Source organism: Aotus nancymaae, unplaced genomic scaffold (genome assembly GCF_030222135.1).
Source record: "Aotus nancymaae isolate 86718 unplaced genomic scaffold, 86718_ANA_hifiasm-v0.15.2.pri h1tg000036l, whole genome shotgun sequence".
In the NCBI taxonomy this organism is placed as follows: domain Eukaryota; kingdom Metazoa; phylum Chordata; class Mammalia; order Primates; family Aotidae; genus Aotus; species Aotus nancymaae.
The window spans coordinates 11,887,668-11,911,450 of record NW_026988450.1 but is presented as its reverse complement, the minus strand read 5'-3'; the positions used below and the strand labels follow the sequence as shown (position 1 = coordinate 11,911,450).

The 23,783-nt window shown below is 36.8% G+C and overlaps 1 protein-coding gene across 7 annotated transcripts in view; it reads right to left on the bottom strand.

Annotated features, from left to right (window-relative positions):
* CHD7 (chromodomain helicase DNA binding protein 7) overlaps nucleotides 1-23,783 on the bottom strand; it is a 178,128-nt gene that overhangs the window by 35,455 nt on the left and 118,890 nt on the right. For all 7 annotated transcript variants that reach the window (XM_021671224.2, XM_021671267.2, XM_064384223.1 and 4 more), the window contains 9 exons: nucleotides 22,995-23,050; nucleotides 14,843-14,957; nucleotides 11,531-11,614; nucleotides 9,887-10,024; nucleotides 9,669-9,790; nucleotides 9,070-9,313; nucleotides 7,832-8,008; nucleotides 3,649-3,792; nucleotides 1,998-2,253 (listed from right to left, as the gene is read on the bottom strand). In XM_021671224.2, the coding sequence (XP_021526899.2) occupies nucleotides 1,998-2,253; nucleotides 3,649-3,792; nucleotides 7,832-8,008; nucleotides 9,070-9,313; nucleotides 9,669-9,790; nucleotides 9,887-10,024; nucleotides 11,531-11,614; nucleotides 14,843-14,957; nucleotides 22,995-23,050 (1,336 nt within the window). The remainder of the gene's footprint in view (nucleotides 1-1,997; nucleotides 2,254-3,648; nucleotides 3,793-7,831; nucleotides 8,009-9,069; nucleotides 9,314-9,668; nucleotides 9,791-9,886; nucleotides 10,025-11,530; nucleotides 11,615-14,842; nucleotides 14,958-22,994; nucleotides 23,051-23,783) is intronic.

Below are 23,783 nucleotides of genomic sequence, written 5' to 3'. Positions count from 1 at the left end.
ATCGCTGAGATCTCCCCTTTCACACATATCCTGCTGGTAGCATTCAAACCCTTTTGTATCTCCTTTTCTTTTCTTTCCCTTTGGAGGCTATTATTTCTTTTCTTTTGTACCAGCTATTAAATGCAAACGCGTGTGTGTGCACACTGCATGCACACACGTGTCCTTAGCTCGCACCATCAGTCACCCTAAGCTCCATCTCTCCAACTCACAACACAGCTAGTTGACACTCACCGTAACGGCCGTACAAGCTCCTAAACACGCTGCAGGTTGGCAGTATTAGACAAGTAATCATCATACAGGATACTTCTTTAGAAGACAAAATTAAAAGCACAAAAAGAAATTCACTGGCTAGGACAGTGGCTCACACCTGTAATCCTACTACTTTGGGAGGCTGAGGGGGACAGATCGCTTGAGCTCACGAGTTTGATACCAGCCTGGGCAACAAGGAGAAACCCTGACTTTACAAAAAATAAGCTGGGCATTGTGGCACGTGCCTGTAGTCCCAGCTACTCAGGAGGCTGAGGTGGGACAGTTGCTTGAAACTGGGAGGTTGAGACTGCAGTGAGCCCAGATTGTGCCACTGCACTTACAGCCTGGGTGCCAGAGTGAGACCCTATCTCAAGAATAAAAAAAGGTACATATATATATAAAAGAAATTCACTGATCCATTGCACCACATCAATAATCCCAGGTGCAACGCTTTGAGACTGTCTTCTTGGCGTGGACTACTCTGTGAATTAGTACTGGAGACTTCTGAATGTGGGGTGGCTGATGACGTATAAGTTATTAAAGGGGGAAAGACTAGGAATTCTTTAAATTAGCTGTCCTTGAACCTCACAGACTATTAAAGACAGATGGGGTTTTGCACCTTCTTCCTTAGAAAGGGATCTAATTGCACTGCTGGCGAAGTATCATGGTGTACAAGTCTCCCAGATTAGCCTGCACCACCCTTCTTTAAACCACATTAACTCCTGCCCAGAACACAATAGCCTCCGAATTGGTCTTTCTGCTTGTCTGTCTTTCCTCCTCGCATCCTTTTTGTACGATGTTGCCTGACGGATCACCCTGAATCATATTTCTGATCAATACTCAGCTCAAAAGCTAGTCATGGTTCTTCACGGCCTACAGAGTAGAGTGGAGGTAACATGCACTAGCCTTTAAGGCCTTCTGCAGCAGGGGCTGAGCATGTCGAAGATACATTTCTTACATGTGCCTTTTATTTTGGGCAAGTTCCTCATTGTTTTCCTGACTCCCTCTCTTTGCTTGTATTATTACTTCAGTCTAAATGTCCTTTCTTTTTCTAAAGCCTCTGCCAATCTCAATCTCTCAGCTAACTGTGGCGAATGCTCCCTTCTTATTTACCTTTGCATTCTCCAGAGTATCTTATACATCATAAGCATGAAATAGTAATCATCTTACTGATTTCCAGAAATATAAAGGTGTTAAGCCATGAGTTATATAACACTATGAATTTAGTTAAGAAAAGAGGAAGGCTATAAATTATCAAAGCTTTAAGTTAATCTTTTTGTTCTCAGAGGACAGAGGTGCTGGATGATTCTGGACTGAGAAGAATATGAGGACATTTTCTATCAAAGGCTTGAGACAGCTAATAGCTATCTGCCCACACCTAAGTTCCTCTTTAACATCTCCGTTTTAAATACACAAACCCCAAGAAAACCTCCATTAGGGGCTAATTTCTCTTTAGCGGTTAGCACTTCAGATGACTTCTAGCCACGGAACACCAACACCTCTTTTCAAGCACAAGGAGGCAGGAGAAAGGCAAGGTGAGATTCCACTTCAGGGACTGCTGAGGCAATGGTCACTTGCCCTCAGCAATAACAAAAGGAGGCATCACAGAAACTGGGAAGCTGGTGAAACCCACGCTGAGTAGACAGGAGACAGGAATGACCATACACCATGAAATCCCCAGTCTGGGGGCAGAAAGGGATTTCTGGTGCTTCAATCATCACTTAAGCTCTTGGGCAGGGCACACTTACCATTGATAAGGTATGGATGATTGCAGCACTTCCGCAATTCCATCATAGTGTTTAAAAGGTTAGGTACATTAGCTTGCCCACCACCTTTGGAAAGAAATGTGAAATTCTTCTCAAGGATGGCTCGGTAATATTTCTTCTGAATGTTTGTTAGCTCGACTTCAATAATAGTTTCTTCTTTGGGGGCCAAGTTCTTTTCTACATCCTCTTTGAGACGTCTCAACATCATTGGCTTTAAAATAGCTTGAAGTTTTTGCACCTAAAAAAAGACCTTAAGTAAATACTGGTGTCATGATTTGCTTGCAAGTTAAAACACATTCTAACATGAGAAATCAGGATTATCTCACTCATTGACCATCCATTTCCATTTTTCAAATCCCAGGTAAGAAGAGTATGAATGAGCTAACCTTTCAGCTTTCACAAGAGCAGTGCATAACTATTTCATCCATCCAGGAGCCCCAAATAGCCAGAAGGGTTGAAAAGTGCCCAGAAAGAGAAATTCAACTTATTCATCTCGCTTTCCCTTCTGTTTGTCTTAAGTCATAGGGAAGATGAAGAAGAGGAACAAGACAATGTCATGACAATGCTCAGTTTCTATTCTCTTCCTTTCTAGGGAGAGCTAAAGAATGAGAGGAAGTGAGCCAGGAGCAATCTAGTCCCTGCACGAGGGAGCCGGCAAAGACATCTCTCCCTGGTTCTCTTTTCTGCTGATTGGCAATAGAACGGAGTACTCCATACAGTTCTTATTTTAGAAAAAAAAAACAGACCTTACTCAACTGAGCTAAGAGGTTTTAGACAGTAAGTCAGGGGAGGAGGCACATAAAAACCAAGATTTCAAGTCTATCTCCATATTTATTTCAAATACAGCACACAAATTATAACTAATACCCACACAACTCCTACAGCATATAAAATAGCCAAGTGCCCATCTTGGTTAACATGGTGAAACCCTGTCTCTACCAAAAATACAAAAATTAGCCGAGTGCGATGGTGCGCGCCTGTAGTCCCGGCTAGTTGGAAGGCTGAGGCAGGAGATTCACTTGAACCTGGGAGGCGGAGGTTGCGGTGAGCCGAGATCACACCACTGCACTGCAGCCTGGGTGATAGAGCAAGACTCCGTCTCAAAAAAAAAAAAAAAAAAGCCAAGTACTTTTCATACACAATACTTCATTTATTTCTCACAGAACTACTGTATGGTAGTTATGCCCCAAGTTTCTAAAGTGAAAATATGTAGGCCTGAAGAAGTAAGCCATGTGGCTGAGTGCAGATGCTTCAGAAAGAACAGAGCCTCAGAACTGCAGTAGGCAAATAGCTCTACCAATGTCAACAGCTTCTGACATCCCCAAAATTACACATACATAGCACAACCACCCACCTGCACAACACAGCTGTCTCTGAAAATTACAGCAACAGGTATGTAACCTCTCTATAAATCTCAACAGCTCTTGACAAGAGCAAATAGACACACAAACAAGAAAACCTTTATGATAATGATCTGAAAAGTCCAAGGAAAGGGTATCTAAGGTTCTGTGTACTAGCTGGGAAAAACTGTAATATAATCACACTTTAAAATAACTTAATTATTACTACTTTGCCATTTCATGGGCTGACCTTCAATTTTATGACTAAAATACAAAGCGGAGGTGATAAATACCTGCTCTTCTGTTTTTAGATCACCAAATTCTTGCATAAAGGTGGTTTCTGAAGGGAAGCGACTTGGTTCCAAGAAATGAAGCAAGCTGAAGAGTTCTTCCACAGTGTTCTGTAGTGGGGTTCCCGTCAGCAGCACTTTGTGTTCCTGAGGTAACGCAAGGAAAGCCACTAACCAAGTTGTAACAAAAACACTTTCTTAAAACCAGAGCCTCTCACTAGACACCCATTGTTCTACTCCTACTCATCCATCCTAGGCAAAGTATAAGAATCAGGCATGAAAACAGAGATATTAGAGCACGATTTCTGCGTCAGGGAAATGGATGTGTAGACAGTTCTCTGCAGAACTCTACGGGGTTCTCAAATGAGTCTTGCCGTGCTTTCTAAGTCCCCCAAGTCTCAATGCTTCTTTCCCCACCAGTTAAGTTTTTTTTTCGTAGAATCCCTAGACTCAGATGAAGCGTGCACGCTTCTTTCTGCTCTCTACATCAACAGTGCTCTCATCTCTCCATCTGCTTCCTGCATGACTCACTTTATAGAGACAAAAGAAGTTCTACATGCAACAGCATATGAAAAACTATTTTGTTCTGCAAAAATTTCCAACTGGCAAAGAGGTCAGCTGGGTTGTAAATACCACAATCACTTTTTTTAATCAGATGCTATTTATAAATTTGTCTCTGAACCAAGTTAGGTATTTCTTTAATTAATTCTTCCTGTTATAAGCTCTTTCCCCAGCTTTCCTCATGCAGTTGTACCTTATCCCTCCTATTTCTATATATGCAATACAGAGGAGCTGTTTTACAATGACCATTCTTAATAATAGTGAGCTATTAATGTTAAGAACCCTACGATTTTCTACTTTGTTTGGCCATTTGGTACACAGCACAGCTAATAAAACTATTTCAGAAAGCAATTACGCCTCCCAGTAGTTGAGACAGCAATATTCTGACTTAACTTGGAATCTGACAAGTCTTGGTTGCCAAGCAGAGTATACACTCAGTAAATACTAGATGAATAAGTGAAGAACATACTAATTTTCTTAATATCTACCATGTCATATCCGTCAATGATGCTCTTTGAAAGTGAGGTGAAGGAATTCAATATGCTAGTATTCCTTCTTCTCTCACCCCTGTGAAAAAAGTATCTGAGGAAGTTTTGTGGACAACCGTCATCTTCAGACTCAGTAAATTAATCATTCAATTCAGGATTTCTAATGTATCACCACACTTATGTATAGCCTGGGCCACAAATACTGACATGTCCAAGTCCTGGATTACTTTATACAGAATTTTATTTAAGTCCCATCAGAGATTCAGGAAAAAGCTATTGTGATAAATGAGCTGTATTGATATAGTGTCTCCCAGTTTTTTCATATCCTTTATTACTACTAGGATTTAAATTAAATCCTGACTGCCTAACCAAATATTTTAAAAGTTAAAGCCTTTTTAACTTATTAATTTCAAAATAAACGTATTCAAAAAAAGGAAAGAACTCCTTTCTTATGCAGCTTCCCTTCAATGGCTGTTAACAGCCAGTTATACCAAATGATTACTTGAAAGTGGGTAACAATGAAAAAATACACAATTACTATGCATAGTTTCACAAAACATCATGTAAGAAACTCAGGTGATGGAGCTTATCACCTCCTCCTATGCCGGCAGATATGCTTTTGCCTTAACAACGTTACCATTGCATTTAGCTCGATGAAGTGATGTGCATTTAATTTCATTTTAAGCAGACTCTTTGTGTGGGGTTTCCTGACAATGAAAGATGAGATACTGGAATCAATGAAGAACTACTATTACCTCTACAGCATCCCCTCCTTGTAGATGGGGGACAAGGAGATGGCTACTTTCCCAGAGCTCCTGTGGAGGACTGTGAAGATGGTGACTGCCCTACAACGTATCATCTTCGCAAACATTTCCTTGGTGCCTGCAGAGCTGAAGACACTCATTGGTCTTCCTTTCTGAGAATGCACTTGGAGATAATCACCATCAAGAGCATTTTCATCACAACTCAGTCTAGTGCAGGTAACAGCAGTTCCCTGTGGCCTGTGCTGTAGCTGGATATAGTTACTACCCACTATTTTGACTGTGACTTATTCTAGGAAGAATATAAAGTAGCAAGTGGCTAAGTTCTCAAGATGTTTATTTTAAAGTAAGAATCCTTACTTTAAAAGACCAGGCAACGAGCTGTTCAGAACTGGACACATACAATTATATTCTGAAGAACAATAATGTGTTCCATTCTTGAAAACATTTCTTCTCAAATAAAGATTCTTGATTATCAGAAAAATAAATATTTTGTTCATGTGCTAATCAGAAACTTCCCAGTTGGTGAGCCAAGAGTGAGTACAGGTTGTAAGTCCTTGGAGACAGTCAGGACACCTAGGACTGGTGGTGTCCTGTGGCAGTGAGCAGCCTTCTCTTTTTATTTGAGTATGGAATTCAACTACTATCATTTTCTGTATGTGTCATTATGTGAAAAAGCTTAAGAACACTGCAATATGTAACAGGAAAATTATTTGGATAACAGATTCTAATCCATTTATCAAATGTTAGTATAAATAATAGAAAACTTTGAAATAGCCCAATGACAAACAGATTGTTTGATGGTGATAGAGTTAAATTAATGTATACTCACAATTGAAAGAATGTTTTACAGTAAGAATCTACTATCTGGGAACATATGAACTAATAATAGAACACAACTCAGATAAACTCAGTCAGATGACTATTTAAGCCTTCAGGAAACGGTGATGTAACTGTCTCTTAGTAGAAAACTATGAAAGTGCATCCCTACTGAGAAGATATATTTAGATTATATCACAAGCATTAGTGTTTACCTGCAAATACAAATGTACTTGATTTTAATGCTTAAGTATAGCCTGGAGTGAACAAATACAACCAGAGTTTCTCTTCCACATGCTTACCAAGGTCCCTGAGACTATTCACTGTTTCTAAGCACTCTCATTTGTTTTGTGGACTGGCCACCAAGTAACAGCCAACTGCTTTGAGACAGAACTTAGGATAGCTTTAATAATAATTCATTAGGAAGAAAAATGGGAAATCCCATCCTAAATAGGATAATTCAGTCAGATTTTTTCCTTTAATCAAAACTAGATTTTGTTTGTTTTAAACTAAAAGCATAGCTGGCAAATCCAATCTCTAAGAATAAAAGAAGCTGCTTCAGAGAATCAGCTGCAACAAACAGCTTTTAGGTGTTTTTTGGTAGTACCAGTCTTTAGCTAAACACATACGGCCATGAATACACAGGATACTCCTCATCTCAAACTCTCAGTTAACAAAAGATGAAATTAGCTCTACAAGTATTTTAAAAACCTTTTTCTAATTCCGTGAAACTCATCAAATCACCCAAGGCATGCTAAATGACTGTAACTCTACTTTAAAATGTATATTAAAAATGAAATACAAGTGATCATAACCACTATATAAGGGGATAAGTGTGGTGTAAAAACTCAGATCAAATCCGAGGCATTGTAATGCCCCAAACTTCTAAGCATCTGTACGAACTAAACCAACCTCAGATATCCTACCCAACTCATTGAGAACTTGCATCTACAAGTCCTGCTGGCCACAGTATGGCAAAAAAAATATGAGCCCTGGAACATAACTGCACTGTCATCACTGAGGTAAAGCTTGGCTCAACAGTTAATGAAATGGCAGTACAGGTTAAGTATCCATTATCCAAAATTCTTGGACCAGAGTGTTTCAGGTTTCAGATATTTTTAGGTTTTGGAATAGCTGCATTTATACTTACAGGTTGAACATCCCAAATGAGAAAATCCAATATCCAAAATGCTCCCATGAGCATTTCCTTTGAGCATTATGTGGGTACTCAAAAAGTTCTATATTCTGGGATTTTTTGTATTTGGCATGATCAATCTGTATTTATGAGCAAAGGGTAAGGCAAATACTTGAAACTCACTTTAGTGAAGATATCATGATTATACTCCGCTATTATACAACTGTTTAAAGATACTAGCCAACAATATAAGAATCCAAAAGGCAACAACTTTTGAATAAATGAAAGTTCCAGAGAATATATCACAATATTTGACAAGATTTTCAAATACTCTTCACAGGCATCAAATTCGGAGCCATGAAACTATCAAATCAGCAACAATTCTATTCAGGGTCAGTGCAATCACCAGTATGATCACTGACCAAGTCCATCATCTTGAGTCCCTCCAACAGCTTGCAGTTCCTGTTCTTCAGCCTGTGGGCTTCATCAATGACTACACAGCGCCATGGAATATTCCGCAGCTCAGGACAATCAGTCAAAATCATCTCAAATGTAGTGATGATGGCATGAAACTTATAGGACCCCTTTATCACTCGACCCTACAAGGACAACTCTGAATTATTATTAAGCATTTAATGATTACATAAGTAACTTTAGGGATGAATAAATATTAAATATATGTAGTTATCTCTTTGAAGACCTCTTTATTTTAGGTGACATACATTCTGTTTTCAAGTTATTTTGGCGGTTTTTAACTATATGGTAAAACAGAATTGTAAAACAAATGAGAAAACTGTCAGTACATTTTGGATTTAATTTCCTAGCAGATCACATGTATCAATTACCACTAAGTGTACCCATTCTAGTCACACATTCACTTAAGACAGAATTTATAATTTCCCAAATCTAAAGATAAATACAGATTTCAATATTTTTTTCTTCTTTATTTAATTGTAGGTCAGATTATATACTTAGAACAAGCACACACACACACGTATATATATAAATAGCAATAATATATATATGGCAAAAGTCCTATTTACAATTACAGGACTTCCATTTACTATCCATAAAATGATTTTAGCACATACTACTCCTTCTTATCATGTCATTTATAATGCTTCACTGTTGATACACACTAACGGCATACAGGTAACTAGAGTAAGAAAAAAATTAAAGCAATTGCCACTCACAGCCAAAGCATAAATTCCTCCCTTGGGATATATTTCATTCATATGTGTCATATATTTCAAGGACTTTTTACATGCTTACTATTTTTTACTTCTAGCAATAGCATAATAAAATATTCTTTCTATTCACATTTAATATCACCATTTTTTGTTTAGTTTTCTCTTAGACTTGCAAAATAAAACTAATTAACATATCAATGTATTAAATGGATTTCAGTGATCATCAAAAGCAAAAAAAAAAAAATCACTCCTTCTAATCTAATAATCAGAAAAACCAAAGCTATAAAAATAAAGAGATGTTTCACAGACCTAGAAAGATAATACAAACATAAATTGAGTCAAATATCTAAAGCAAATTTCTCAATTTGGCAAAAATTAGACCTTCCCAAGTCACCAAGACTTTGATTTTTTTTTAACTCCTTAAAAATGCACAGAATAAGCACAAAGAATACAACCCGTGAAATTTTTACCTGGGGATCTTTGAAGTACATTTCATACAACTGAATGGTCCGACGACTAGCTTGACTCCCATGATACACAACCACATTCAACTCTGTCCAGGTTCGGAATTCCCTTTCCCAGTTGGGGATTGTGGACAATGGGGCAATTACTAAAAAAGGGCCATGGATTCCTTTCAAATATATCTCATAGAGAAATGTAATGGACTGGATAGTTTTTCCCAAACCCATTTCATCTGCTAAAATGCAGTTTCGCCTTTGGGAGGAAAATAAAGTACAAAAGTTTAATGAGTATGGATATGAGACACTGCTGTTATTTCACAAAATATATACCATTGTACTCACAAATGCATATCCAAAGGCTTTAGATGTTCTCTTAGATACAACAAAATATATTTTCAAACAAAATTTTCAAAGATGAAAAGTTATTTTTACATACTGATATCAATCTCTGTATTCGCATTTGTTAAATAAATATTACATGTATTTCCAATGCTTGCTTTAAAAAATTTTTTTATTAGAGTTAGAACATTAAGTTCCTTTTTATTGTTTTCAGTAACTAAACGAGCTACAGATATACTTAAAAGTGAAGAAAAACATGTTTTACATACATGTTGTACCAATTGAAAAGTAGCCAGTTTACTCCCTCCAACTGGTATTCCCTGAGTTTGTTATTGTTTTTATACTCCCTGGAACTCTCCGATTTCTTCCAATCATCAGCAGGAGGTCGCTCCTATTTCAAATATAGTAAATCCCATTAGTGGTACCCAGAAGATCACACCACTATGCTATTTTCAAATTAAATTCTCTCCCGTCAGCCAGTTCTTACCACACGCTCTGTTTCCGGCTCCCTGGACATTAATTTCTCAAACTCCTCGATCTTTGCTTGATCTATGTCCTGCCTCCGCTCCCACGTGCTGTCTTCATAAGGAAGTGAACACCACTTCACCAAATAGTGAGTCACAGGCTGGACCAGATTTAAATAAATCAGAATTGGATTCATTTGACCACATACATATATTTTATATATATTTCCATATGCATTAAGGAAAAGCATGCTCTACTTCATTTATCTATAGATATTATCCCAGCATGAGTAAGTCTGAACTGACAGAAATTTAAAAACTATGACCATCAAACAGTTGTTCCTAGTTAAGAGTCTCAAGTCTAAACTGGAAACAGTATTATTTGGTTTATCAGAACAAATTAGCCTTTTATCAAAATCATTGGTAAGTGATGTTCAAAAGCCAGGAAGTATAAAGAAATAGCTAGTAAATAGCAAAGCTGAATTTGAGATTTGTTTTACCTGTACAAATCATTCATCAAGAGTTTGATTCAGATTTACATGGTAAATCATCCTAGCATATTTAAATATTTACATAATTGGATGGTTTCTTAAAAAATGAGACATAGACTTAAATTTATTAGGAATTCTACCTTTTCCTTAAAAAGAGTGATAATGTTTGTATCCAATCACATTAAAATAATATATTTGAGCTTTAGAAGGCTGGAGGCAAAATATTTCAGGTAATGCAGATCAACAGGATTTCCTTTGTCTTTCTTCTAGAAAACACATGGGTTTGTTGACCTTCATTTCAAGACCAAGGTACGCTGATCTGGTTGTGATGTGAAAAATATTTGCTGTACAATGTAAATATGCTATGAAATATTTTTTAAAAGTATAACTAAGCAAAACCAGAAAAGTACAGATCATGTTACAGATATGGTCTTGGAAACAGCATAGAGTGTCATGACAGAGTTTGGAAGAAAATGAGAGTTCTATGCAGATCCTCCCTCGATAAGCAAGATCCAAACATTGTATATATAAAATTCAATTTACATGGAGAAGCCAGGAAGGACAGAACTCGTGGTGGGTGGGCACATCATTATCAAGACACAATACTCAGAAGTCACTACACTTGTCTTCATTCTTACTTTCCTATCAAATATCCTTTATAATCTCACAGGGTTTTGCAAAGCAAAATGAGAGTGCTGAGACCAGGATATTTTAAAAGAAATAATGCCTATTGGTCTCTGCGTACCACATTAAATGAATTCATCAACTTCACTAATGATGCCCAATGCTAAATAATCTTAAACTCCATTCTGCCACAAGTGACACTCAGGTATATGAAGATACTTTGTGCAAGATGATAGATTTATACCAAAATGTACTGAATTCTTTTGGACATTCTTTTGGACATACTGTAGAACTGTACAAAATGTCAATGTATTTGTTTTATACTGAAAATCGATTGTTCTTAAAAAGCTCTCAGACTAAACTAAAACATATTTAGCACTATTATTAAGTCATAAAATAATAATGAATCGTTAAGTTTCAGTTAAATTTAGACCAAGTGTGTCACAGTCCAAGGCTCTGACCAAGACCAGGTCTAGGATTCTACCATCTTCTCTATAAACATGTATGGGCTGCCTGAATCACCACTTTGTAATACAAATGATCTCCTGTTACCTCTCCCCGGTCATCTGTGCTACGTGCAAAGTCCATTATCCGGTCAACCTCCACATAATCTGGATTAAAAAGCTCATCCTCAATCTATACCAAAGGGGAAAAAAAAAGTTAAAAGGTTTATTTATTTCCCGAGATGAAATACTATTCCACTTTTTCTACCAGGCAATAATATTTTGGGTCACAGCAATACAAATCTTGTATTTGGCAAATTCTATTATATTAATTGAAATGCTACAATTTAGCAAAATCATTCCCCATGAGAAAATCAGACTTCTCAGACTTTGTTAACTGGGTCTTTTAATTACCGTGTGAAACCTTTTACTGTGAGCGAATGTTTAAGAATATTTTAAATGAAGTGTGAAATTACAATTCACTAATGAGCAATCCAAAAGGCTTATGGCATGCAATGCATTTAGCATTCTTGAAACTAGAGTTTGCAATGAAGAATCAGAGTCATGCAAAGTGTTACTTAGAATCTCATAACTCCTGGAGTTGTCTGATGCTTTACAGCATCATTTACAAAATGTTATTCAAAAGTCAAATACATAGAAACCAACTAATTTCATATTTTAGCATGAACAGAGTTTACAACGTTTGGTAGTCTTTGCCAATCAATATTAGTACCTCATTTAGATAAGTCTTGTCATTAATCTAAGTGTTCTAATGACTTATACTGAATGTCTAGGGCAAAGTATTTAGGATAAAGAGATGAGGCCTAAATAATTGGCTTATTTAACCAATATATTAAACAATCTTTACAAAAGTAAAGTAATACTGCTGCTTGCAAAGGTATCTCATATAAAATACTAGAATATGGCTCAAAAGGAAGTTACAGACTAAGCCATACCCAAGAGAAGTTAGGGTCAGACAAGTTTCAGATGTTAGAAAACAAGAGACACATTTTATTATATGGGCCTCTTGATTAACTTATCAAAAATATAACTGCATTAAAATATTTTGCAAAAGGCAAACTAGAAGCCACTTAGACACCATTCTTAACCTTTGAATTGCAGGTTGAAAAGATAAACAATTGAGTCGTCATCTGCTCAAGAACAAACTTTCCCTGGCTACTCAGCCTCCTTAAAACACCAAGTTGGGAAGCTTTGAATTGTGAATTATGAAACAAAAAGCAGAAACACAAATATGTGTCTCAACTACCTCAGGCTTTGACACAGAGGTGATTAGTAAGGCAAAAAAAAAAATCCATTGAAATGTTCAACTATTATAAAGTATTAGGATATTAATGCACTGGCTTTGTCAAAAGCTTCTAGATTTAGGTAAACACATGTTATCCATGTACAGCAGAAACACTTAAACTTTCCCACAACTAGGTTTTGACAGCAAAAACTCTCTTTAAAAAAACTTGTTCTTAAACGCGAGCTTTCATATTCAGTGCTGAATTAAAATCCTTAACTTTTCCTAAACATTTCTACCCTTTGAGTAATCTATTGCATCAGACATGTGACGACATTTTCAGTCTAAATGATGTTTTTGAATAGAGATTTTAGTTGCAGCAGGCTTGTAAGGCAGCCTAAGGAAAAACAAAGAATGTAAAAGCAGCTGAAACTGAAAATCTCAAAGCAGCACAACCATGGAAGATTTGAAGCTGTGATCATGTATGGGATGAAACAAAGGCATGTGCATGTGTAAGAGAGGGAGGAAGGGGACTGCGGTCCTTCTCTGCTAACTCCCACTCAGGACAGAAGTTAAGATTTCTAGCTGCCAAGTTACCAGGTAAATAATGAACATTCAACCTTGGTATGTGTAGCTAGGGCTAGGCACAATTTCCTAAAGACAGTGTGACTACAGGAGACAGAATACAAATAAATGTAAAAAGCACAATGGTAGCTTTCCCCCCCATCCCTAAATCCAGGACCAGGATTTAGGGATGGGGGGAAAGCTATCATTGTGCTTTTGCCTGTTTCCCTCCTCCTCGCCCACAGAAAAGGTCAGCAGAACATATGGTGTCTCTTTCTAAAAGAAGGCTAATGATTTCAGCTCATCCAATGTCACATAAGTTTAACTCTGGTTTCATTAAGAAGGGCATGAAAAACAGAACCTCACAGCACTGTCTTCAAAATCAAATATTAAGATTCTTTCTTCGAAACAATTTTCCTCAAAATTCTTTTGAAGAAAGAATCTCCTTAACATTCTCCAAGATCTAAGAACTGAGTCACATTTGAGTAACTCCATTCCACTCAGTGCTAACCACTGTACTGCCGAAAACGCTGCATACTCAGAGCCAGAGGTGGTGATGCCAACACGTCTTTAGGAAAAGAGCAACCACATGACCTCCCAGCGAATGCAGACTTTACCATAGGCCAGTTGGGATTATGGAAATCAGATCCCAGAAGAACACAGACTTATCGCCTGATAGTATAAGGATTTTATGACATAAAAGTACTAAATATTCTTCTGTCCCACCTTCCTTCATCTCCAAAAACGGGTAGCAGTGAAAAGTAGGTTGTTAAACAGATACTATTTTGCATCAAATTGTATGCTTCTTTACAGTTTACACTCTGTCAACTGTTTTATAAAAAGAGGAACTAATAAGTCAGCAAGTCCTATCTTTCAATGTTAGGGTTTTTCTTTTATCTACTTGAGGCTGTAAATGAAACCAAATTCGTGATCAAAAGTCTAGAGACCCTAGTAAGCAGCTTGTGAAAGCACTTTTAAAAAAATGTAAGTGACTGTACTGGGCAGGGTGGGAGGCGTACGGAGCGGCAGAACTGGCACTTCTATTAAGTGCAGATTTTCTTCCCTGCCCTAGGTATTGCTGTATTTCTATAGCTGATACCTAGGATAAAGGAACACAGGCAAAGATATCATTACCAGTTTCTATAGTACAGCACAGCATTTGTGAAAATGAGTTTAGTGAACTCTGTGATTAGGTATTGATTTGAACAAAAGAAATTTGTCACATACTTTCCCCAACAGAAGTTAAGCTTTTGTATCTTAGAACTTGTACTAAACATTTACTATAGAGTTCTTAACCTGCTCAATCTCAATAGAACTTTTGTCCACTTACTTAATTTCATCGTCTAGTGACTGTACTTTCTTTACAAGATTTTTATCATACCATCACCGCTATTTCCACATAATATCATAAGGACCGGTATCTTCTAGAATAAGCAACAGGAAGAATGAGAAATTTCCTGTTTACAAATTTGTTAGCAAAAACCAGTTACCAATATGCAAGTAACAGCACCAAATGAGGTTAACTAGTTTTTCTTAATTTGCTGAACTAAAATTTTAAATTTAGAACATTTTAATAAAGTAAATACTTTAGAAAAGTAAGCAGGTATTTCGTACCTCTGAAAGGAACTTGTTCTGGCCCTGCTTTGCCTTAAATCGTTTAATTTTTTGCTGAATTCTCTTATCTTTTTCCAGATCTTCTACAGATGCCCACTGACAATGAAGATAAGAGCTGAAAGAATAAAATAATATCCTTGAAATATGTAGAATATAATTAATCCTTTATTATGTCTTCTCTTATTTAAAAAAAGCCAACTAAACAGATAATTAACAAAATGACCTGCTTAATTACTTATTAAGGCTGCTGAGCGACACTTAATATACCCACTAGTGTTTGAATAAGAAGAGAAAATCAATAGTAGTGCCTAAAATTTGCCTTCTGTCTAGATCGCATGCGTGCGCGCTCTCTCTCTCTCTCTCTCCCCCCTACCCCATCTCTCTCTCTCTCTCTCTCTCTCTCAAGAGAGAGAGAGAGAGAGAGAGAGAGAGAGCGCATGCACACACATACCTAAGCCTCCAGCTCTCTTACCCACTACCAGAGACGGGGTAGAGGGAGGAGATACAGAGAGAGAGTGAGAGAGGGAATGGCCTAATAACAAGCTATTTCCATAAGTGAATGGATTATACTTCAATATAAAACAATTAGCACTGCAGGGTGGCTTCAATTCTGAATTTACACTTTGAACCTCTTATCATTGAGAAGTAGATTTTTATCAAGTTAAAATAATTCAAATTTAAAATAGCAGTTTCTTTGAAGATAAGAGGTGTAGGGTACCCTAGTCATCCAAGGCCTGTCATACTAGTCCCAAAGGGAAACCTAACCTGGTCCTTCTATAGCAATCTAGGAGGAAAAGAACCACTGTCTGCTCCTGGAACACCAGGCCATGCCCCTCACCAGCTCCTCCTAATCAGTTCCTGGTCTCCCAGGCTATGGTCCTACAGGGTTCTGCAATGATGTCCCTTGGTCCCCTGTGAATGTTTCACTTGGTATCGTCTATACCTGCACTAGGCAAACCCCTTCCCCTCAGATGCACCACCTCCTGCTCTGAGCATGTATGGTGTCTTCCCTCACCTGAACTGGAATATATTTGCACTTCCCTTTCCTTCTCCAACACTCACAGGTCAACAGTTAATATTTCATGGCAACTCTGACATTCTTTTGTTTAGTTCTTCAATATTCTTTTGTCCCATCACCCTCTCCCTGCCCCCCAAATAACCCTGACAGCCTCCTATTTCTCTTTCTGGTGATGACATTAAAAGAAATGATATGCTTGAATATATATACCTATTTCAGAATCAACATACTACTACTCTTAGAAATTGTGCTTTAGCAGAAGTCAGAAGTTTAGAAAATGAAAAAGTAAAAAAAAATACACAACCATTAAAAAATTTTCAAAAATGATTTATGACATAGGAAATGCTTATGATATTAAGTAGCACATAACTGATAAATTATGCAATATGATTTTCAAAGGCAAGATTCATTTAGTCCTTCTATAATTGAGGGAGAAAAGGATTTTAAATACATATGACTTATATAGCTATGAATTGATATCAACACTGTACATACACACACAAAATAGACTAGATGAAATTGTATCAAAATGCTAATACAGGTTGACCATCCCAAATCTGAAAATCCAAAAACCAAAATATTCTAAAACTCGAAACTTTTTGAGCACCAACATGATACTCAAAGGAAGTGCTTGATAGAGTATTTTGGATTTCAGATTTGGGAAGCTTAACCACTAAAGTATAAGGCAAATATTCCAAAATTCAAAAAAATCCAAAATCCAAAACACTTCCGATCTCAACTATTCCAGATAAGGGATACTCAACCTGTAATAATTATTTCTGGGTGCTAGGACTGCAAGTATTTTATTTTCTACTTTCAATCTGTAGTTTTCAAATTTCTAATAAATAATATCCAATACTGGCATAATCAGAAACACATATTATGTGAGGCAGGCAGATCACCTGAGGTTGGGAGTTTGGGATCAGCCTCACCAATATAGTGAAACCCCAACTCTACTAAAAATACAAAAATCAGCCAGGCCGTGGTGGTGTGCACCGATAATCCCAGCTACTCAGGAGACTGAGGCGGGAGAATCACTTGAACCCAGCAGGTGGAGGTTGCAGTGATCTGAGATCACACCACTGCATTATAAAATAATAAAATAAAAATAATTTGCCCTAGTCTCCAAATTATTTGACAGAAAAAGCACTTGTGCAATCAGTTAGTATTCTTGTTTTGGCTGAGGTGCAAATGCCTTCAAAGCACCACCTGTGTAGCCTTGAGGTGGCACCAGCCCTGCTTTACCTGCTATAAACTAGGTTGAAATTTTCAGTGTGACTCTGCTTTCTAGACCCTGATGATAACCCATTCTGGAGACTTAGTCAGGAAGAAGAGGAAGGAAGAATGAAGGGTCACAAATAGACTGCTTTGTGTTAATAGATAATTAAGGCAAGAAAAAGTTCTAACTGGACTAGAACTAAAATATTTTTTAAAAGTTATGAAGAAGTAAATGTAAGAAAAATATTATAATGCTAATAAATAATCTGAACTAGGCCCTACAGATAACACAGTTTATGGTCACTTTGGAAAACAAAATTTTATTTTAAAATGTAACTACTCTTTATGAAACAGGTATACATTTATACCTAATCTTTACAGTTTAAAAAAAAAAAGTAAAGAGCATATCCCTTACCCATATCAGTGCAAAGTACTAAATAAAATATTAAACAAATACAACTTCACTTCACATTAATAAAATAATACATCATGATCAGGTAGTTACTTATTTCAGGAATGCAAGGTTGGTTCAATATTAGGAAATCCACTAAAAATACACAATATTAAGTTATCTAAGGAGAAAAATCGCACAATTATTTCTAGTGATACTGAAAAAACATCTGACAAAATTTAACACCCGTAATGGATTTTTAAAACTTAGGAAGATAGGAATTAATAGGTATTTTATTAACACAATATTTGAAGATTTTAGTTCTAAAGACAGGATCTTACTAAATGAAGAAACACCACAGAGTTTTCCACAAAGATCAGAAAGCATGGATACCTATTATCTCCATGATTATTCAATATTGTATTTGAGATTATTAGCCAATGTCACTGACAAGTCAAAACAATAAGAGACATAATAATTAGAAAATAGTAAGTAAAGCTATCTCTGTTTGCAGATTATATGATCAAGTACCTGGAAAACCCTAGATAATCAATTAGAAAACTAACTAAAATAATAAAATAATCCAGTAATGTAGCAGAATATAAAATTTGCATATAGAAGTCAACATACTGTCTTCATTCACACCAAGAATTACCAATAAGGAGATATGTTAGTGAAAACCTCTTTCACAATATCAACAAAGATAAAATACTTGGCAATAAATTTAATTAAAAATATGCAAAATTTGTGCAAGAAAATATTTAAAACTCTTACAAGACATAAAAGTTTAACTGGACCAACTGAAAAGGCACCCTTGTTTTCACACTGTGTAACTCAAAATCATACACCATACATTTGTAAATTTAACACAATGTAAATAAATAAAATGCAAACAGGCATTTATATGAAGCTAAACAATACTAAATTTTATATATTAAAAAAACATGCAAGAATATCCAGGAAAACATTAAAATATAAAAGCTAATAGGGAACTAGATCTACCAGATATTAAAATACACTATAAAGCCTCCCTAAGTAAACAGTGTGGTACTGGCTTCTGAATAGACAGTCTGTTCAAAGGCATAAAGTACAGATAAATAAAAATAAATAAATAAAATAAATAAACTTTAAGACATAATAAAGTTTACATCTGAAAAATCACTGAGGCAACAATGGACTTTTTCTTTTTTTTTTGAGACAGTCTCACACTGTCGCCCAGGCTGGAGTGCAATGGCACAATCTTGGCTTAACTGCAACCTCCGCCTCCTGGGTTCAAGCGATTCTCCTGCCTCGGTCTCCAGAGTAGGTAGGATTACAGGCACCTGCCACCATGCCTGGCTAATTTTTTGTATTTTTAGTAGAGATAGGGTTTCACTATGTTGGTCAGGCTGGTCTCGGACTCCTGACCGCATGATCTGCCCACCTCGGCCTCCCAAAGTACTGGGATTATAGGTGTAAGCCACCATGCCCAGCCAAAAGTGGACTCTTTAATAATGGTGCTAGAACAACAATTGAAAAAGAATTAAATTACAGCCATGACTTATACATTACACAAGAATAAACACCAAATGGATCAGGCACCTAGATGAATAAAATAAAACCACAAAGAACGCATGGACAAATTCCTTTGTAATCTGGATATAGGGAAAAGCTTTCTAACTATGACACTAAAGCTAGAAACAATAAAAGAAAAATTGTTAAATCTGACTGTACAAAAAATTTTAATATATAATACAAGAAACACCATCAAGTCAAAAGACAATTCAAACAGAGAAAAGATAATTGCAACATATAACCCAGATAAAGAACTAATATCGCTTACATATAAAGAGCTCTTAAAAGTTGAGAAGAGCATGACAGAAAAATGAGCAAAAGACACAGACGACTGACACAACAAGATGTAAAAAGTGGCCATTAAATTTATAAAAAGGAGTTCTTATTCATAGTAAGAGAAAATGCTAAATAAAACCTCAACTGAAATACAATTTCTTACAAAAATTAAAAAGTAGAACAGCACACTATGCTAGAAAGGTTGTGGGGAAATAGGTGTTTGCTGCATATGTTGTTGATAGGAACACAAATTCACACAACCTGAAGGAAGGGAATTTGGCAGTATCTCTCAAAAATACATATACGTGTGCCTTTTGATCTAACAAACCCACTTCTGGGAATTCACCTGGAAGTCATGCCTCCAACAAGCTGAAAATCTATAGATATGAATGAGAATATATATTGTGGCATTATCTGTCATTGGAAAACATCAGAAGCCACTTATACACCCACATACATAGAAGGCTGGTTGGATGGTTATGGCTCAGTCATGCAATGGAATATTAGGCAGTTGTAACAAAGAACGAGGGGGACCCCTACAAACTGATGCAAAGTGATTTCCAGAATATAGTGTGGGAAAAAAAAAGCAAAGCACAAAAATGTACTAACAGTATACCAATTTCTTTTTTTTGTAAGAAAGAAGAGGAAATTATACCTGCATGCTCATGCCAAAAATTACAGAAAGGATAAACCCAGGATTAGTAAGGAAATAAGTAGGAATGAGGCGGAAAGGAAGGGAGGACTACACTTCTTTTGTGTATAGTTCTGACTTTTGGAACATACTAGTATTTCACAAACTTGAAAAACAATTAATAAAAATCAACAGGGGGCTAAAATGGAATACCAGTACAAACCAAAACTAAGGAAACACACTGTGTATCAAGTAAGTCATGAGGTCTCAACCTTTTTTGGCACCAGGAACCAGTTCTGTGGAAGACAATTTTTCCACGGACTGGGGCAGGGTTATGGGCGGGGAGAGGTGGTTTGGAATGAAACTGTTCCACCTCAGATCAGGTATTAGATTCTCATAAGGAGTACACAACCTAGACCCCTCACTTCACAGTTCACAATAGTGTTCATACTCCTATGAGAATCTAATGCTGCACTGATCTGACAGGAGGCGGAACTCAGGTAGTCATGCTCAGTTGCCTGCCGCTCACCTTCTGCTGTGCGGCCAGGTTCCTGACAGGACATGACCAGTACTGATCCACAGCCTGGGGGTTGCGGACCCCAGAAATAAATAACAAACTACACTGGTGGGGCAAGAAAAGAGAATAACCAACCCAAGGAAATTCTGGATAAAGTTTTAGTCCCTATGCCCAAAAAAACTAAACAAATATAGGCTCTTTTTTACAGAAATATGGGCTAACAAGTAATTCTGAAATCACTTCCTATACATGTAAGGACTGACAAAAAAGCAAATATAAAAAATAAGAGAGCCAGGTTTATTCTGGTTGAAGAGGGAATTATTAATATTAAAGGGGAAAGGAGAGAACAAAGCCTGTGGTGCTGGAATAGTAATGGAAGTATCAGTATATAGGCACTCTTTTTGCTGTTGTGTTAGGCAGGTAGATAAATATGTGTGTGTATATAACAAACAGATAAATTTGTGTGTAACTCGAGATATATATATATATCTCCACACACACCCACATGTATGTGTACACTCTCCCAGCCCTATCTACTGAGAGAGACTAGAAGCAACAATTCTTCAGCAACAAGGAGCACACCTAAGGCCCAAATCTTGGTTTCTCAATGTCCCTCTTCACTAAAAGCAACCAAGTATTCTTGGAGAAGTAACTGATTGTATAAAACAGGGGAGTTACAAGATGAGCCTGAAACATCCTCTGGTGCCAGAAAGCAAGAAAGTGTTCAAAGAAAGATGGGGACAAGGCAATAGGATGGAAGAGCCAGTCTGAAGAGGCTCCCACTGGCCAAATCCGGGATAATGTGAGCAAAGTAAATACTACTACAACAGTAAAGAGTTATAACCCCTTGAATAAAATGAGAAACCGCAAGTCCGCACGGCTACAAATTAGCAAATGGACAAGAAGGTAAAGCTCTTCTTTATAGTAAAAACCCAACCAATCAATGTAGAAGAAATAATGGAATTAGTAAATCACCACTTAGCAACCATTACCATATTTAAGTCTCAAAGTATCTTTTCATAAGATACACATTAAAAAAAAAAAACAGAAATTTTTGTACTATTTTTATAATTTTCCTACAAACACGAAATTGTGTCCAAATAAAAGGCTAACAAAAACTCTTAGTTTTAAGGAAATCTTAGTTTCTCTTAGCTCTCAGTAATAACAGTCAGGAAAGCTATTTTTTTCCAAAACTCCCTTTACCTCATCTCAAATGACTTTGGAGGAGGGCTAGAGTCTCCTGATCTGGCAGTGACACCTGGTCAGGAGCTCAGAGCCCATCTCTGGGGTCACTAACAGGCTGACTGGAAGGAGGCCTCACTGTCACGCACTGATCTGGAGGTCTCTCTTGTAGTGCCATTATTTTGGTGACTGATATTGGAACGCCTCTGCTCTTGTTTTGACTTGGTAAATCTACAAGGGAACTCTCTCCCTCTGGTTTACTTAGTTTTACCTCCTCCTTACCATAGGAAATCGTGTTGTAGGCATAATTTCCACAAGTGTAAACTGACATGCTCTGAGGACAAAAGAATGACGACAGTTAACATTTTCTGAGCATTTTTTAAATTGTCAGACTGATTTAATTGAACTCATGATAAAACTGATAGAGATTTACCTTTTTACTTGGTAAAAGGTTTTACTCAGAACTTCTTCAGAAGTGCATCAATTTACTAACAGTGCCAACTACAACAAGGGAGAATGATAAAAAATCCATGGCACCTGATGCTTTCATTTTCTAGGGTGGGATAAATTTCCTGATGCTGTTTTCAGAACTTCTCTTTAAAGCCCTAAGAATGTATTAATATGGTGGTTTAGCTCTTTGCCTTAAAAGGGATACAAAATACATTTAATGTTTACACTATCAATGAACATTTTTGTCTTTGTTCTGTGATTGTTACAAAATGGCCTCAGTCTTCTTCAGCAGAATGACTACTGACTGAAAACATCCCAGCTCATCACGATGTCTGTCTGGGCCAGCTGTACTGCCTACAACAGAATCCACAAGGACAACAACTCACTGTGGTTTTCAGTTCAGATTTTTAAGTTATGCAATTCAAATCTACTAAACAAATATCAGAAACAAATCAAAATAGATAAAACTATACCTCACTGCATTTTAGAACCTGAGTGATGTCATGGTTCTCTAGCGCTTTCGTTCCACAGGAGAGCTCCCGTCTCTAGGGCCTTGCCCCCATGCACAGGTGAAGGGAAGAAGTGCAGCCCCAGGGGGTGGAATTCATGATCAGAGGACAGGGAAACACTGCTTTATTCATTTTTCTATTATTGTAGAAGTTTTTATCCTCTCAAAAAATACTTATTGGTTATATGTAGAAGTTAGTCAACTTTTACACCAATCACACATTTTCCAGAAAAACTGAATTCATAAAATATCAAAGATACACAGGTTGGTTAAAAAATGGTCTCCCAGGCCATGATGACTAAATAAATCAAAGTTTCTTAATTTCCCAATTTTAAAAAAATGGTTGCTTAGTTCTTGGAAAACATAGCCCCCCCGCCCTATTAAAAACAAAATCGCAATTTACTTACAAGTTTTTGTATTTCACATAGAATTCCTCAATTTCTACCTCTTCTCCAGATTCCTTCTGCAACAAAAGAAAATTTCAGGCACATACTTAAAACCACCTACTAGAGTATTTCAAAAGTCATAATTTACTACCACATGAGCACAAAGCCGGACTGAGAAGAGCAAAACAGGACCTTCTCGTAAGATGAGTACGCTGTGCACTGGGAGGCGGTCAGGGCCACGGAGACTGCCACACTTAGGCCCATGCACGCACCTCTGCTCAACATGCGAGAGCTTCTAAGACATGAATCACTTTAACTCCTCCCTAACCACATGCAGCTTCATTCACAACAACCTGACCCCAAATTTGGCTTTCTGCCAAACCCACAGTGTTAAGTAGACGCCAAGTGTACCATTTTCTCAGGCAGCAGCCAATTAGCAACTGCTCTCCTGAATGCCATATGTATTATTTTTGGCTGCCTCATGGCAACTTTACATTGTGGGTTTTGTAATGTTTTAAAATATTTAAAAGACATTTATTTCTCCATATACTTAATAACTCTAAACAAGAAACCATATAAAACTAAACCTTGTTCTTACGCTGTAATTTCAGTGCATCACTATTCATAGTTTTAGTTTCACTCAATGGTACAATTAAAATCTCTCAGACAAGATGTCTCACATACATAGCAGCCAAATAAAATTAACACTCCAAATACTACATTTAGGTAAGGTTAAAATTGTGATACATGTCAGCCAAATCAAGAGTTTTCAGTGGTAAGATTATCTATAATATCTCCCTTGATCCTACC